This window comes from Aythya marila (assembly GCF_965140915.1).
Source record: "Aythya marila genome assembly, chromosome: 3".
Lineage (NCBI taxonomy): Eukaryota > Metazoa > Chordata > Aves > Anseriformes > Anatidae > Aythya > Aythya marila.
In genome coordinates, this window is record NC_139044.1 from 70,453,978 (window position 1) to 70,470,786 (window position 16,809).

General features: G+C 47.0%; 1 protein-coding gene across 2 annotated transcripts in view; it reads left to right on the forward strand.

Moving 5' to 3' along the window:
* Positions 1–337: 337 nt before the first annotated feature.
* SOBP (sine oculis binding protein homolog) overlaps positions 338–16,809 on the forward strand; it is a 95,765-nt gene continuing 79,293 nt past the window's right edge. For both annotated transcript variants that reach the window (XM_082757881.1, XM_082757882.1), the window contains exons 1-3: positions 338–544; positions 9,384–9,522; positions 11,353–11,538. In XM_082757881.1, the coding sequence (XP_082614007.1) occupies positions 449–544; positions 9,384–9,522; positions 11,353–11,538 (421 nt within the window). In that variant the 5' untranslated portion in view covers positions 338–448. The remainder of the gene's footprint in view (positions 545–9,383; positions 9,523–11,352; positions 11,539–16,809) is intronic.

Sequence of the window (16,809 nt, forward strand, 5' to 3'; positions counted from 1 at the left end):
CCTCCCTCCCTCCCCTCCTCTCCCCTCCCCTCCTCCTCTCCCCTCCTTCCTCCCCTCTCTCCCTCCCTCCCTCCTTCCCTTCCCTTCCCCTCCTTCCCCTCCCCTCCCCGCGGCCGCCACAGCCTGGCTGGGCGCTCCCGATGCAGGCCGGCGGCGAGGCAGAAGATGGCTGACTCGCCGGGCCACCCGCCCGCGACCCCCGCCCGCCCGCCGCGCTCCCCCCGGGCTTCCTCCTCCTCCTCCTCCTCCTCCTCTTCTTCCTCCTCCTCCTCCTCCTCCTCCTCCTCCTCCTCCTCCTCCTCCTCTTGCTGCCGCCGCCACTGAGAGCCGCCCCCCCCCCCCCCCCTTCTTTTCCCTTTTACACCCCCCCCCCCCCCCCCAAAGCCCCTCCCGGCCCCCCCAGAGCACCAGCAGCCATTTCATCTCCGGCACCAAGTAGGCGCAAAAAATGGCAGAAATGGAGAAAGAAGGGAGACCGCCCGAAAATAAAAGGAGCAGGAAGCCGGCGCACCCGGTCAAGCGGGAGATCAACGAGGAGATGAAGGTAAAGGTGACCGGGATGGGGAAGGGGGAAAAGGAAAAGGAAAAGGGGGGTGCCCGGCCCCCTGCACCCCCCCCCCCACACACCTCTCTCTCTGCTCTCCGCCGTGCATGGAAATGGAATAAGAAAGGATCTCTTGTCATTTTATTTTTTTATTTTTTTATTTTTTTATTTATTTTTTTTTTCCGTAGGATGCACTGAATGTGTCTCAACTCCGCCTCCTGGGCTGAAAACAGAGACGAATTCACAGGCTGCAAATCCTGTTCATTGACCAGCTTTGATTTATTTATTTAAAAAAAAAAAAAACAAAAACAAAACCAAAAAAAGACAACAACTCTCCCTCATTGGGCTTTTAAGCTCCTTGGGTGCCAGTCATCACCCCCCTTTTTTTTTTTTTTTTTCCCTCCCCCCCCACACCTCATAACCATCCCCTCAGGTAGCGGGGGAAGCCCCTAAAGTTAGGAAAGAAGGGGCCCTCCTTGAAACCCCGCTTTTCTCCCCCTTTTTCAGTAGCCAGCTGCAACTGTGTAATTAAATTGTCAAAGTGAAACGCTGCGGGCTGAGCCGCGCATCTCCCGTGCACTTGGGCACGGAGACCCCCTTCCTCCCCTCCTGCCTCCTCCCCACCCGGCGGAGGGCAGCTGGAGGGTGGCAGCCCTAGGGTCTGGTTTTTGGCAGCCCGTTTGGGGGTCCCAGGGCTGTCCTGTTCACGAGGAAGCGCTGCCAGCCCAGCTGTGCTCAGCGGCAGCGCTTGAGGCGGCCGCTCCAGATGTTAGGATGGCTGCGATTGCACTAAACCACGTTTCGGGGTTTCTTTTATCAGGAGGTCGCTGCTCCAGGCTTAACCTGTCCTATTATTATTTTATTTTATGTTATTCTGCGCCTGTTTTTCCATGCCTGTGCCACCTCCGTGTTTGTTTTGCGTCGCTGATTCCCCAAAGTTGGGAAAGGTGCATTGCGAGACTTGAGGCGAACTTGTTGTTCAATGCGCGTGTGAAGTGATTAAAGCAGCCTTAAGCCTGGCTCCGGGATGAGGCTGCTGTCATTTAATCCGAATATGTCATTTATTAAAAGACTGGTAGTAAGCGGAGGTCTGCCTGGAAAACACCACACGGTCGCGTAGTGTGTATACTATATGGGCGAGTGTATCGACATGCATGATGGCTAGTGAAAATATCGTTGCTTTCCGGAGCGCCCATCTCCCCCTGTAAAATGAAGCAGGAATGCACCATCCCCTCCCCTTCCCCTCCTCTGCACACCACTGGTGTCGGAGCGGTGTCCTTTGCTGCTGGAGGCAGGCAGCCTTGCTCGTGCTGCCCGTGCGCCCAGGCTGGAGATGTGGACGGGAGCAGGAGCGGTGCTGCGAACAAAACAAGGCGCCGCTGCCCTGCGTGGCCGTGGCAGCTCTTTGGAAACAAACCGGGCGAGTTTCAAGCCCTGAGGAGCCTTGTTGTGCTTTGCGAGGTGTATGGCACAGCCTGTTTTTGGGGCTGGGTATGGGCGCCGGGGAGCGAGAGTCGGTGCTGTCGTGGTCCTGCGTGGTGGTGAGGGCTGCGGAGGGCTGCAGCACGGGGCACTGGCCCCTCGGAACATGGCTTAATGCGATCTATACGGATTGCAGCTTTTAAGTTTCATAGGTTCTAGGATTACAAATTAGCTAATTTTAATCAAAACATGTGAAATGTTATCCTGGCTGGATATAAAGGCTGACTGTGCTGGATCCTCTGGGTTTGTTTTGTTTACTTTGGCTGCAGGCACACTCAGCGGTTTGGGAGATAGTTGTTCTTCTACAGTATAACAGATGTTTGTCTGAAAGGGTGAGGAAGAAACAAAAACAACATTGTGTGAAGGAGAAAAATTACACAATTTTAAACTAATGCTTTGGTATTAAGCACTGGCGTTAGCCTTCGTGTAGAGAATTTCTCTTTTTTAATCATTGGTAGCTGCTTAAGGCTACAGACCTCAAGATTTCAACCGAGTTAGTAATTAAAGGCAGATAGAAACAGCCTTTTGAACCAGTCGGGTCTCTGGTGGAGGGTGAGACAGCCGATGGCAGACCCCCCTGCAAAACGCAGGCCACCTTACAGTGTAAACGCTGCTATTATGCTGGGAGACGGCATTTTTAGTAGGACACTTGGCTGCTCTAATCCTAGAAGGAAAGGGGGGTGAGGGGGACAGCCGTACAGATTTCTGGCTCGTCGAGAAAGTTAAAATCCTGCACTTTCTATTTCCTGATGAGTTAAGATGTCTGGTTGCTGTTGGTAAACCCGAGGAGTACAATAATGTAACAAATTGGTGGCATTGTGCAAAATGTGTGCAGCAAAATGACACAGGGAACACAATGTGCCCTTGTGTAGGTTCGTATCTGTAACGTTCAAACAGCCTGGCTGTTTCCCTTCATCTGAACTGCTTTCATCTGGACCAGTGTAAAATAAGCTCTGGTAAGTAATCACGGCAGAGCAGAAAGAAAGGAATGTATACAGCAATAGACAGCCTAAGCTGTAAAAACTGTAACCTGAGTATCAGCAGCAGATCAGATATCAAGGCTTTAAGGTAGGGGAAATGAAAGAGATGAAGGGGAGGAAAAGACGAGAGAGGGAATGGAAAAGTCAGCCTGGAAAGTGAAGGAGAAGTAGGAGGGCCCCCTCAGGGAAATTTGGCTCAGGGATTAGGGAATTTTATCATGGTGTACAGTGACCTACTCAGGTTTCAGCCCACGTTGGATCGAATTGCCTCCCTTTGCTAGCAGAAAGAAAAAGGGCTGGTGTAGATGTGATTTTTTTTTTTTTTCCCTTCGGGTAATAAAAAGGCCATTGGTACAAGTGTCTATTTTAAGTACAGCAAATGCGAGGCGCTATGAATGAGCAATAAAATTACCTCATCACGGAGACTTCCCTCAAGATTTGCTGTTCGATATAGTCGGGTATTTACTCAAGAAGTATCGCACAGCCCAACTGCTCGCGCCTGGTCTATGCCAGCAGTGGTGCCACCGCTCGCTTGGGACGCGGCCGGGCGTTCGCGGTGCTCGCTGCTGCCTTGTGCCAGAGATTGAGTTACGTTTTTGTTATCACTACCCGAATGTACACGATGGTTATAAGAAATTTTAATTTGATACATTGTTGTGTGCGAAAAGTACATGACTCTGCACAGTTTTCTGATATTACGTTTCAATGAAAAATATATTTGGGGCAACTGGTTTTGTTTCTTTGTGACCTTCAGTGACAGCCTTTCTTTTTTTTTCTCATGTATTTTTTTTATTTAGTCCCCATTCCTTCTTGGGATTATGCTTTCCACTCCCCCTGCCCAGAGGCAGCCTTGCTCATTGCACACTTTGGAAGGAGAGCAGAGTAGCTCTGAAATTCGGTTGTGTCATTCCTCACGTGCTGGTGAATACCAGGACGCCCAATAGACCCAAAGCCAGCAGAATCGGGGAAGCTGGCCCTATTTCAAAACTAAGGTATTTTTTTTACGGTTTTATTGATGAAAGTGCTCGTGGAGGCTTTCACATCCCTCCCTGAACCTATTCCTGTGCTTCACCCCGCTGCCAGGCAGCAGTGCTGCTCGAGGGCAGCGGCCGGGTGTGCCGAAATCCCATGAAAAGCGCTGGGGTCGCTTGGAGATGTCGCAGCAAGTGGGTTGTACGGGAAGTTCCCCTGAACAAACAAGACAGTGCCTCCACATGTTCAGAGTCTCTTGTCAGCTGAAAAGCCGTCATTTCCCAGGGCTGCTCCGTGCGCCCAAGGAGTTTACCATCTATAAATATTCTCAATAACGAATCCGGATCTAAAATTGGGCTCCATTCCTGATGCCTAGAAGCTTAAGGCAGCCCCATCTGTTACAGTTTAATAGTAAACTCATCGGAAGATATTTCAGTTTAGCGGTCTAATATTCCCCGTTTGGCGTTGAGAAGCACTACCGTCAGGATTAGGAAAGCGGTGGGACAGGCACGGCCGCGCCGCGCTCGCCGCGAGCCAGAGAGCTGCGGACGCTAAAGAGATTTCAAGGAAACTCCTCCCTTCTCTCCTGAAAAGCGAAAAAACGCTCTCGTGAAAAGTGGAAAAGCAGACAGGGTGTATCAGCTGTGGTGTTTTGGGATCCCGGGGCGGGTTTTTCTGCAGTGCCCTCTGTGGGCCGGCTGTGGAGGGGAGATGCGCTGCCGGCCTACCTGTGAGGGCTTCCCCGCCCGCCTAGTAGGGCACAGGGAATTAAAACACCCCCAAAATAGTCTTGTTGTTAGCACAGGGGTCTAACCATATTGTTCAACATGGCGACAGCATAAGCACGCAAAAAAAATACCACAGAGTGGAGGTTGCCCCGTGAGCGCGGGCACATTTTTATTCCCTCAGCGCGGTGAGGGCGGGGAGCGGATCTGTGGGGCTCCGCACCTGGCGGGGCTGTGCGTGCAGGGAAATGGAAGGGAGCCACCGCGCTTCCTCCGAAATCTGAAATAAACATTCGGCAGTAAAACCTAGAAGAAAATGAGTCTGACAGACTCACTCCTCTGCGTGCTTCCTGCCTCTGCCTTTGCCAGGCCTGGGGCTGCGAGGCCAGGCCTTGCCCCCTGTGGATAGGGTTCGTGGAGAAGGAAAGGCAAGGGCTGCGGGGTGGAAAGAGAAGCAAGGGTTAGCTTCACAGCCTATTAATTAGTGAAAATTTGGGAAAATGATGCATTGCGACGTAAAAAAAAATCGAGCCGTAGGTGTACTGTTACGACGAAACGAATGGTAAAGCGGAAACGAGTGTGATTATATTTTTACTGCCTCACATATAAGTCAGCCTCGCGAAGGAGAGAAACCACAGCCTGGCAAGTCAGTGCACTCTTCTTCGCCTTTCCCGTGAATAGGAAGCAAATTCAAGTCAAAATAAGGAGTATAATGGTCGGTTAGCTAGCCTGGCTCTTCCAAAGGGGAGGGCATTTCTGCACATACAAGAATGGAGAGCTCATACAGCTAAAACATGCAAATTACACATTGTCCCGCGGGAGGGATAAGTGGTTTGGGACCTGGTAGGGGGCAGAAAGCGCTGTTGGTGAGGAAAGGGGCTTGGCGTGTGACCTCCTGGCAGGGTATTGTGAGGCTCAGTGCTGTCGTTTTCCTGGGAAACCTGTGAATCTGGGCTGCCGGGTTCCAGCCGAGCAGTGTGGTGGCTGAGCGGGCATTTGGGGATGATAGGTGAGGTTTTTCCTGGGATGCTGGTTGTTTGTGGCATTTCAGCCCTCTGGCAGGGATGTAGAGCTGTGTTGGCAGTCTCTGTCCTGCAAACCCTCCACGTCCTTTCGGGGAGTGGGTCTGTGTTTGGGCTAGCTTGGTGCCTTTGCTGTCCTGGTGCTGCAGAAGCTTGGAATCGCAGCTCCAGGCACATCCTGCATCCTGTCACCCATGCTTGTCTTCACATCTCGTTCGGCCTGGGTTTGGCAAGTCCATCTCCATCGCCTCTCACTTGAGCTGGTTCCTCTCTAGCATGCTTCATCACTGCTTCTTTCAGCTCTCCTGCTCCAATGTCAGGTCCCACATTCTTGCTTTCCTCAAGCGCCGTGGTTACAATCATCACCCTTCCTTTCACCAAGCCTTTGAAGCTTGTACATCTTTCAGTGAGCTTCAGCTCTGCAGGTGCAGGTTGTGTGTTGATCGTCTTGCTCCCTTTCCTTCACTTTACCAACAACTGAGCCTCCCCCCCCCCGCATTCATACAGAGAAAAATTGTCTCGCCTCATTGTTTGTATTTTGATTATTGCCATCGCACCACAATGGTCTTTACACATCCCCCTCGTTATTGTATCTTGAATCTGCTTAGGCTGGGCCTACCAGTGATAAGGAAAGAAGAGAGAAAGTACGGAAACAGTGAAATGATGGTGGTCAGCTTCAGGGCAGGAGCCTCAATGAGCACTTGACCTGTGCGACCATCATCTAGATGTCAGACATCACTGTGGATGGGTATTTTAATCCGGAGTCTGAAGGAAGGTGATACTGTAGCTCTGTGGATGCTCGTTTATGCATGGGAGTCAGTGTGGAAAAAAAAAAATCCCACATTTCTCAGCTTTGACCATCGGCTTGTTAAGGATGCGATCATCTTCCTGGTTCTGTATGTACAGAGTGCTCTGTAATGGAGCCCCGGTGTTAGCCCCTGAGAGAACAGTATTAAGAGTGATAACCATCATTGTAATAGGTAAGACAAACTATGAAGGAGAGTGGCTTAACTTTTTTTTTTTTTTTTTAATTCAAGCATCCTTGTGGAGAAATCACTGTGTGAGAAAGATACTTACTACTGTTACTGCTGATACGTGACCTCATTATACTCTCATTGAAGTTAATAGCAAAGACCCTGCTAATTTCTTTATTTTGTACGAGTCAAGTCTCTATTATGACTAATTTCAAAATCAAATGTATTTCTTCTCATTATGACTGTTCATTTCTGTGCATCACTCAACATGAACAGTAAAATGAGCCTTGAAAGGTTCTAAAGCTTTGTGCCACCGCAAGCCCAACAATCCCTGTGACGAGGCTCTGAAGAGGGACAGCAGCTTGTTGCAGGAAAGAATAAACATACACAGCCTCGCTTACATATTCCTTGACAAGTAATTAAAAATTACTCATTGCCGGAGTTGATCAACAGTGCAAATAAAACACAAAGCATCCGCAGGAGGCAAATTTAGAGCTACTCAGTTAATTGGGCTGCATGGAGTCTAAGTCAGGCTGCCTTTTGTCAATTGGCCTACACCTTGCTGGATTAATCTCCAGGGCCACATCTCCACAGCTGAAACGTGGCAGAGCAAGGGAAGGTGGCGGAGCTTTCCTTTGGGACTTCGCGGATCCCCTCTGCTCATTTTGGGTGGGCTGCGCTGGCCAGCTTTCACTTGCTGTCTCCGGGTTGTTTCAGTGCTGGATTCCCATGGGGTTATTGCATCAGGATTTTCAGCACTGAGAGAGGAGAAGTCATCTCAAAAACAAAAATAAAGAAACAAGAAACCCTTTAGAAAAAAAAATCATGAATATTTCTGGTGTTATTTAAAACGCTCACAGACCAGCAGCATTGACGTGAGAATTTAAATGTGTATTTTAGAAATGGGGATAGGTATTAGCCACGCTACACTGCAGTGTGCTCTTTGTTGCAAACTGCTGTGGTCTTATAGTTCAGACGCAACAGGCTGGCATAGCTGTAATGCTGAAACTGGGTGCAGGTGTGGAGCGGTGCGATGTCTGCTGGCAATTTGGGGCTGCACAAAGGAGCCACAGAATGGAGCCTTCCAGCAGGAGGTCAAGTGAAAGGGGAAAAACTGGGAAACTCGATGCTCTTTGGGGTTATTGTTTTGGATTTCCTTTTCTTGGAAGGTGTATTTGTAGCACAGTGGCACAGGTGATACTCCTGGTAGAGTATAAATTGCCCGTGTGTATTGCTTGTAGCTGCTGTACCAGGGTGACAGCAACCCCTCTGCAATCCCGTGTGATCAACGAGCCGGCAGCAGCGTGGCTCGGATGGTCCAGGGCAGGGTGCCTGCTGCAGCTTGGGATTCGGAAGCAATTCGGATCTGATTAATTTTATTTCTTTATTTAAAGGACTTGAGGATCGCTGTGTTTCTATCGTTAGGCTCGCTCCCACTCAAAACCTAAGCTGGTGCTGTTGGTAGAGAAGATGTAGCAACCTGTGGGTTTGGCACACGGCATGTGTTTTGGATGGGTGTCGTGTTCTGCTTTTTTCTCTGCCGATAGCTGGGCTCACAGGAAGATTGCTAGTCAGGATCGTTATTCGGATGTCAGGATTTTACGGTAAAATCAAGTTTGGAATTTGTTTTAAAGTAATAATAATAATAAAAACACAGAGAGACCGAACTGAAAGACTTTGTTTGTGGCTCTTTCGTTTCATTTTTCATTTGTCATGTTCCTTCAAACTGACCTTTGCAGTGACGATAATTCATTAGCCAGTTTCCCCCAGGAGTTTCCTAAACCCATAAGCCGTGCCTCCGTGGTACCATCCAGTTTCACAAAGCTTCATTGCCTGGCTGCAGGGCTCTTGACTTACTCCACTAAATCTCCTGGTCCGGTAATGAGCATTTTCCACAGAAATATTTTTGACACATGACCTGGAGGACATGTTTTTTAGTGAAGTTTGAGAGTTATGACAGTCGCGTTCTGTATTTTGCATTTCCACACAAACATAAAACGCAAGCACGCTGCTGCTTGGAAATTGTTTTGAAAATAAAGATGGCAAAGCAGAAAAAGGGTTTTCTTAAACAAACGTAAGAGATTTTTATGTGAGATGCTGTGGTAAAATGCCTTCATGGTAAAGAGTTTTTAAGTGCCTTCAATATACAGGGGTTTATAACTCTGAGGAAAAATGTCTTCGCTGCGATTTTATTTCACTTGCTTCACGTGCATCTCTCCAGGAACTGTAATTGTGTCGGTGACCTACTCCAGCTGAAAAGGCTGTAGCGCAGTGAGATTGATTAACTGCTGCCTGAAAAAATCGTCGTTTTCTGTTACTCATATCTTACATTTCTGCTGCAGTCTTAAATATTTTATGGTAACACAGACACATTTTTGTGACGAATGTATGGTGAAGCATTTCTGACATTGAATGCCAGAGCAGGAAAGCATAAATAACTCTCCTTTTCATTTTCTTTAAATTACAGATGTATGAGTCTTTGTCATAATTACATGTGCCAGTCTGAGATTTAAACGCATTACACTTTATACACTTGACTTGTGAAATGCACATTAGTCTTTGAGGAGGTGGGACAAACCTGACACTTCCTCGTGTAGCAAAGATACCGTTCGATTTATGTAGTCCTCCCTTCATTCCAGATGGTTATTGATTACATAAATAAGTAGGTGATTTTTCTCTTTCAGAACTTCGCAGAAAACACTATGAATGAGCTCCTTGGCTGGTATGGTTATGATAAGGTTGAACTGAAAGATGGAGAAGATATTGAATTCAGGAACTACTCTGCAGATGGGGAAAGCCGCCAGCACATTTCTGTTCTCAAAGGTAATGAGATTTAATGTTTCTGTGTCCACGCAAAGAAGGATTAATACCTCAACCTGTCTGAGTTGGCGGGGACTAGGAAGCATGCTCCGCTGCTTGCTTTGTGGTTGATTTAAATAAAAATACCTGAGAGTGCCTCCTAGTAAGAGGAAGCCAATAGGGTACAGGGAAAATCACTTAACAAAATTGCTGTTGGTAGGCACTTAGTAACACATCTTCACAAATAATGCCTTTTGTGAGTCAGCTGAAAGTCAAGTTCCTACGGTACCAATAAACTGCTCGCCACTGGAAAAAGAGAGAGCGTTTTCATAGCGGTGTGGATTTAAGGAAACCCTTTTGCTTTCAAAACAAAGGCTTTTGGCTCAAGGCTTTCTAAAATCCCAAAAGGTTTCGAGCTGGGATATTCACAACTCATGCAAGAAACATCCTGAACATTCATAAAAGGCTCCTCGGCGATGTCTGTAATATGCCGTGTTCTGCAAGTACTTTACAAGTTCTCAAGGGGTGGAGGATTTTTTTTGGGATACTGCTGGATCTTCACACGATGTGATAGGAAATTACTCGCCGTGCAAATGATGGGATTCAGCCTGGTTTCTGAGCAGTTCACTTGCAGCCTTCTGACTGCTCAGCCCCAGCAGGTAGGTAGGGTCAGCAGGAAAAGGGGTATAGGACATTGCTGGATCTTGGCTTTCCCAGCAAGGGTTTCGCAGAGGTGGGGTAGAGAGAGAAAACTGCAGAAGCATTGAGGCTCTGGTGGCAAGCAGCAGCATTGTACTCACTGAGTGTTGCAGTGAGGACTGATACCAGAGAGACCAGCTCTGAAGAAGAAATGGCTAGAAAAAAAGTGGAAAAACTAGAGGTAAGGTGAACCAATAACTGTGTTAAAAATGAACGCTTGCAGCTTGTTAGTTGTGTAGCAGTGACGTTAGTGATCAATATTTATATTTCACTGAGAATGCAGTATCGTTAAGCCACCTTTGAAGAAACTTATTTCTGTGTAGTAATGGGATTCATTTATTTATGTTTTCCTAAACAGATCTTCTATTGAATGCTTTGTGGCTCCAGTCTATGCCTAATGAAATCTGTAACGTCCTTTTTTTTCTATAGGCACATGATACAAATCATATGTTTTATGTACCAAACAAAGATGTCGAATACCTGTGCCAGGTAGAGATTTTTGATGTATGCAGTCTGTGGGAGAGAAAAAAGTGTGTTTCTTTTTCTGAGTGATGGGAGGAGAGAGAACGATAACAGTTAAGTCCTGCCCCATAGCTACCTGAGGTGCCTTAGAGAAATTCCTACAAATGCAAATCCAGAAGTGCTTTGGGATTAAAGAATTAGAATCGTGACTGTCATCATTGCATGCACACTTTGCTCTGATTTCAATATTTTGTTCCTCTATTTAAATCCTTTCCGCTACTTACTACTCATAGTATTATTGAGACAAGAAGTAGGAATTCTTTTATTTTTCAGTTTATGCTTCTTGCACTGGTGAAGCCCCAGCATGCTGAGTGTGATCAAGGTGAAAACAGTGCATGTAAAGGGCAGGAATATGGAATCATTGATTAAATAAGGCAGGCTAGAGAGATATACAACAAAATAATCCCACTTTTTTTTAATATAGTTGTTTTTAGTTTGACTTCGATTTAAAGAAGGGGAACATTTTTGAGGAATAGTTGAAATTATTCATTTGTTAAAGGGGAAAGTAACTGTATTTTTTGTGCACCCTTCTTGTATTAGGGTAAGTAATGTAATGAGCAGGTTGGTGAAAGTATCAAAGCATCTAAGAAATATATTTGTCATACTGTACAATGTGTTCTTTGTGTTTTACAGAAAATTCTTTGCCAAAACCAAAATTACCCGAGGACAGTGTTATTTCACCATACAATATAAACACAAGCTACCCAGGGCTTGCCACAGGAAATGGACTTTCAGACTCACCAGCAGGGTCAAAGGATCACGGGAATGTACCTATTATTGTCCCATTAATTCCGCCACCTTTCATAAAGCCACCAGCAGGTAAATCCTCACGAACGTTTAAAAATGATGCCTGTCATTGACACGTGTCCTGAGATTGCTAGGATGTGACTTATCTGTAAGAGTGCTTTAATAACCGCTCACAGGGAACTTTAAGACAGGGTGGGGGAGTGACTTTCTTTGTGAATATTCCTTAAAAACTTCTGCAAATTCAATGTCAACAGGCTCTTCTGCTGCTTGGGACACCCCACAAGCTGGATTATACTCCCGCAGCACTTGAGCAACATTTGCTTTTTAAAAAAATGATATTGTTTTGATGAATAAAGCCTTTTAAGTAAATTAATGAAAGGTGATTAAATTAAAAATAGGCTCCAGGAGGGAAACAGTGAAAGAGACAAAGCCATCAAATCAATATCGTGTCTTTATATCAGGTTAACAAGCTCATCCTGGGAAAACTGTCTCCTGATTCTCATTGAAATCCCTGACCATCGTCTCCCGAGGGTTTAATGCGATCTTGACTCTACCCAGGAGACCACAGCGAAACGTTTTACATTTTCATTAGATTTGTATCAGGAGTGATTTCATAACATGCCATTCCTCGGAGTTTATGTGAAAAATGATTTATTCCACTCCGCGTGCTGCTTACCATAATCCGTGCGAGTAACTCGTAGAGCTCCGCTAGGGCGATGAATTGCGGTGTTATTGTTTGCTGTCCTACACGGTGCGCTAACGGGTGAGTGTAGGTAGCAGCAGGCTCGGGCCCGCTTCTGCAGAAGTCCCTGGGTGTCACCTGGGTGCTTGTGGGTGACCAAGGTGACCCGTGGTGCCTCCTGAAGATGCGAGCCTGCTGCACGCAGGGCAGCAGCCTGGTTACAGAGTCCCCACCAGCCTCGAGGATGCTCCTGCAGAGGTAGAGCAGCTCGTAGGGGCAGGTCCCACGGGTTGGTGGTCGCCTCTGCCCTTCACTGCACTTCCTGAAGGTAACCATAAAATCCTGGTCGGTCCAACAGACGGTTTGCCCGTCGATAGCGGTGTGACAGATAGAGTGGCCCCTCCCAAATTATTTGTATGCCATTGAGTTTTTTCTCCAAAGAAGTATCCTAATATGCCATGAGTAATTTTCAGATGTTACCCAATATGCGCTCCGTGCCAAAGACTTTTCATCTATTTTATACGGTATTTGCTAATTACCAAAGCTATTTGGGCCCATTCCTGCAGCCCTTACGCAGCTAAAGATCTCGGGCCATATGGGCTGGATCCTCAGCTGTTGTTGATTTGGCCCTAAAGCTTTAATCAAGGGCTTGTGTCGTCCCAAGCTATTTTCTCCTCCAATCTGAGTCATGAATGAATCCAGAATGCTGAATTTGTGGGACATGAACACAAGGCTATAACATGCATTGTGCAAACTGCCACAGCGACTGGATTTTTATGACATCAAACAAGCAGGAGGAGATGGAACGATGAAGTAGAAAAACAAATTACTGCAACAGTAGTTAAGTGGGCACAGGGGAACCTTGGCCAACTCCACTGCCTTCTGTTCTTTGCCTCTCCACCTACTGCGTGTGGTCCTGCGTTCAGATGTCCCCGTAAAGGTAGTACACAGACAGGGCTTTTCATGAAGTATTTGCCATCTTTAGGTTTTTACTTCATTAGTTCATAATGAAAATCAATGTTGTACTCTCTTAAAGGATATGAAATGCACGATCTCTGCCTCCTCTGACTTTTATCGCGTGATCAGTAACGAGCACTAGATTACCACGACTTCTGAGCAGATGAACATATTTATCTCACCTTTGGCTCAGAGAGCAAAGTTTGGGAGGGCTGGAGAGGGAGGAGAACCACAACCTCCGTGGGATTTGCAATAGGCACACGTAGTAATTGCTGTGTTTTATCTTCGGGCGTAGGAGCCCTAGTCATGATCACCCCAAAGAGCCCGCAGTGAAGCGCAAGGCAAGAAGCAACGGGTCAACACAAGTAGAAAAGGGAGTACAAAGGAGCCACGAGAGCCAGCGTGCGAGGCAGTGGTCTTGGCGCCGCACTTTGACACCATTTCGTGGGCACTGCATCAAAGCAGAGAACTTCAGAGTGATGCAAAGCCAGGCAAGGGTAACTGGGGGGATGTTTTCTCGGAGCCCCTCGCAAGCGTGGGGGCAACCTGGGGAGCAGCACAAAGGTACTTACTTGATAGACAGGCAGAACTTTTGGATGTTGAATAGGGAAAAAGTCAACAAAGTTTAATTCTAGCTCAAAAGAGTCTGCCCACAAATGGAAATGATATCTAAATCATGAACCTGAAGGACATGATGCTGTGGTCTGCTGTTACCAAGCAGAGAATATGGAGTGAACGCTCAGGGAAAAAAATATTAAGACTTTAATTCTTGCTATATTGATCTGGAACTGAAGGGTCAGAACCCATAACGAAGTGTCAGAGAGGCAGGCTGAGGCACTCACTTGGACAGCAGAGCAATGGTCTGGAGAGGATATGCAGATCCAAGAAACAGCCACAAGGAGTTATTAGTTGAATAATTCTTGCAGGTAAGATTCTGTAGAGGTGAGAGGGAGAAAAGAAAGAACAGAGCACCGGGGATGCTCACAGGAGCCTAAAGGGAGCAATGAGACAGATACTCTGTAAGGTGCACACATGGAGCAATTGCAGAGGTAGAAAAAGCACAGGGTAAAGACATATCTTTCCAAGGAGGCAGGTATAATTCCTAATATCAGAGAGCTACCAGCTCAAGGAGGAGGAGGAAGGAGTCCTGGTCATGAACTACGTCTAGGAAGCAGTCACTGAAGATTTCAGTAGATTAGGTCTTACCTGAGTGTGCTAAAAAACTTCAACCAGTCTCCTATCTACACTTGCATTTTAAAAGAAGAGGCTAAAACTGTGAATAGTTAACAAAATAACCCTTTTCCCTCTCATTCTTATTTTATGATTTTTTTTGTTGTTGTTTTGAAAACCAGATCATATACAGTCCCGGAAAGCATTAGGCTCCCACCTGACCAAATACAAATGGCTCCGACAGAGGGGCTCTCTCCTTGCCGTACCCTACGATGACACCCAAAAAAGGCTGAGGTAAACACCTGGGCCCTGTGTGGTGCACGGGCCATCTACAGGCCTGAGGGATCTTCAGGCTTCGTCTGGAGTACAGCTGGGCAGGCTGTGTGATTGCAGTGTTCAGTACCAACCGTCCCAGCGTTTGTTCTGCAGCCATTAGCAGCAGAGAGGAAATTTGGGAGGGCGCCGGTGACTCTGCCCTTCCACTCAGCCGAGCGTGGGCATCTGTTGCTGCATGGGATGCAGGATGGCTGAGATCTGGGCTTCTCGGTTTTAGAAGAATGCAGAAGAAGAATGCAAAAAGTTCTTTAAAGGCAGGCGAGAGCATGCTCCCTCCCTCCTTCCCCCGACACCTGCTGCAGGCTGCAGTGTCTCCGCTTCCCTGATCCTCTGGAACTGCTCTGGAGCAGCATGCTGTAAATTGCATCAATATTTAAATCGTGTTGGAGGGCTCTAAAAGCATAAAAGATTTTTAAATGGCAGTTAGCAGGGCAGTAAAGCTGGATCCCACAATTATCTGTCTGAATTCACCATGGAATTGGTTCCACGACTGCATTACCAAGAAGGCTGATTCCAGGCAGAACCCAGTGGCAGTTTCCCTTAAATAAAGACCACATTATCAGGCCTAATTAAGCCTATATATTGAGGTGACTTTCATTTTACTGCACTCTGGGTCCCGCTTCAGTATTTTCCAAATCTTATTGCAGTTGCTGAACAGTTTTACAATTCCTTTAACTGTGGCTTTAGTGCTCTGATAAAGGCTGCCACAACAAACCTGAGTCACTGCCCTTCAAATACTTGCTTTGGTTTTGGTTTGAAAAATCATCTAATTTACGCCGCTCGTAGGGTTATTAGTGCTTGTGTTTTAAAATGCCAATGGTTGCCCATCAGCCTGCTTCTTCTAGCCCGTTGTTGATGTCTTTTGCTCTCTGTGGAGGGCTGAGTGTTTCCCTTGTGCTAAAGAGAAAATCACAAAGTCCACATATGCCCTTTAATAGCATATATTAGAAACGCACAGGGAGTTCCCCCTCCATTAGCTGAAATAGGTGCTTTTTTCTTTGCATGCTTAAAACCTGCCTAAACGCCAGCTTTTATTTGTGGTGGGCATTCAGCTCTTGCTGAGCTACGCTTGAGAATACGCCTCAACACGGGCATGGTAAACATAGGCAAGGCACAGCTCCCCCAAATGAGTTTTTGAAAAGAGCTGGGACGCTTGACTTTCTTGGCAGAGCACTGAACTTGAGGAGCCTGGTCTTTAAAAGGAAACGCACTATGGACCCCATGAGGTATTGCCATGGCTGTGGCAGCAAGAGGCTTTCTGTTGTAAGCCCTGTTTTTTAATCTTCCTCTCAGAATTACGTTTTCCAAGGTACTTTTTGTACCTTGAGTGTGTCACACGCCCCGTCTATATCGAGGAGCAGTGCTTAACAAAGGTTTCTGCAGAAACGTTGCACACATTTTGTTTGTTCGCTTTTTAAGTTTAATCAGATAAAGTTTTGGATATAGGAAAAAGTATGGAAGTGGTGCTTCTACTTTGCTTGGGCACATCTGCCTCAGGAAGTGCTTGGAGGTGACAAAATCTGAACACGTGCTGCTTGGTTGTCTTCAGTGGAAAGCCAGAGTGCCAACCAGGTAACTCAGGATTAACCAGTATGAAATCCTGACTGGTCCCAGTGGGAACCAGAAAGGCTTGCCGTTGATGCTGCAAATGTCAAGTTAAGATCTCATGTCTTTAGGTCTTTTTTCATTAGAAAGCATGAATGAAAAGAGCTATAAAATGTAAAGATGTGTGCTGGGGGATTGGGCGTAGTTCCCAGCACGGGGCTGAGGGGCTGTTCTGGTGGATTCCTTCAGCTTCCTCCCCCCCTAAAAAACTGGGATCCAAACTGCCAGCGTGAGGGGGTGGGATGCATGAAAGAGGAAACACGGGGTTAAAAATAAATAGATAAACAAAATAAGCAAGCAGTAGTGGTGAGGCCTGGCTGCTGATAGCCGTGGTGGCAGGAAACTCGCATGCCAGGAAGAGTCGGGCCGTGGGGAGACATGCAGGAGGATGGGCTGCCAGAATATCTTCTGGATCAGGTCACAGCCCCAGCCCCAGCCAAGGCACAGGTTCCTTTCCAAGGCATGGGCTCGCCTGGTCTGGAGGATGTACCCTTTGAGATCTCTGTCCCTGACCCTGCGTCCTCATCATCCTCCTCCTGCTCAACATCACCGTCGCAGTACTGCAGGTGAGCACCTCCAGGAGTAATTTTTTC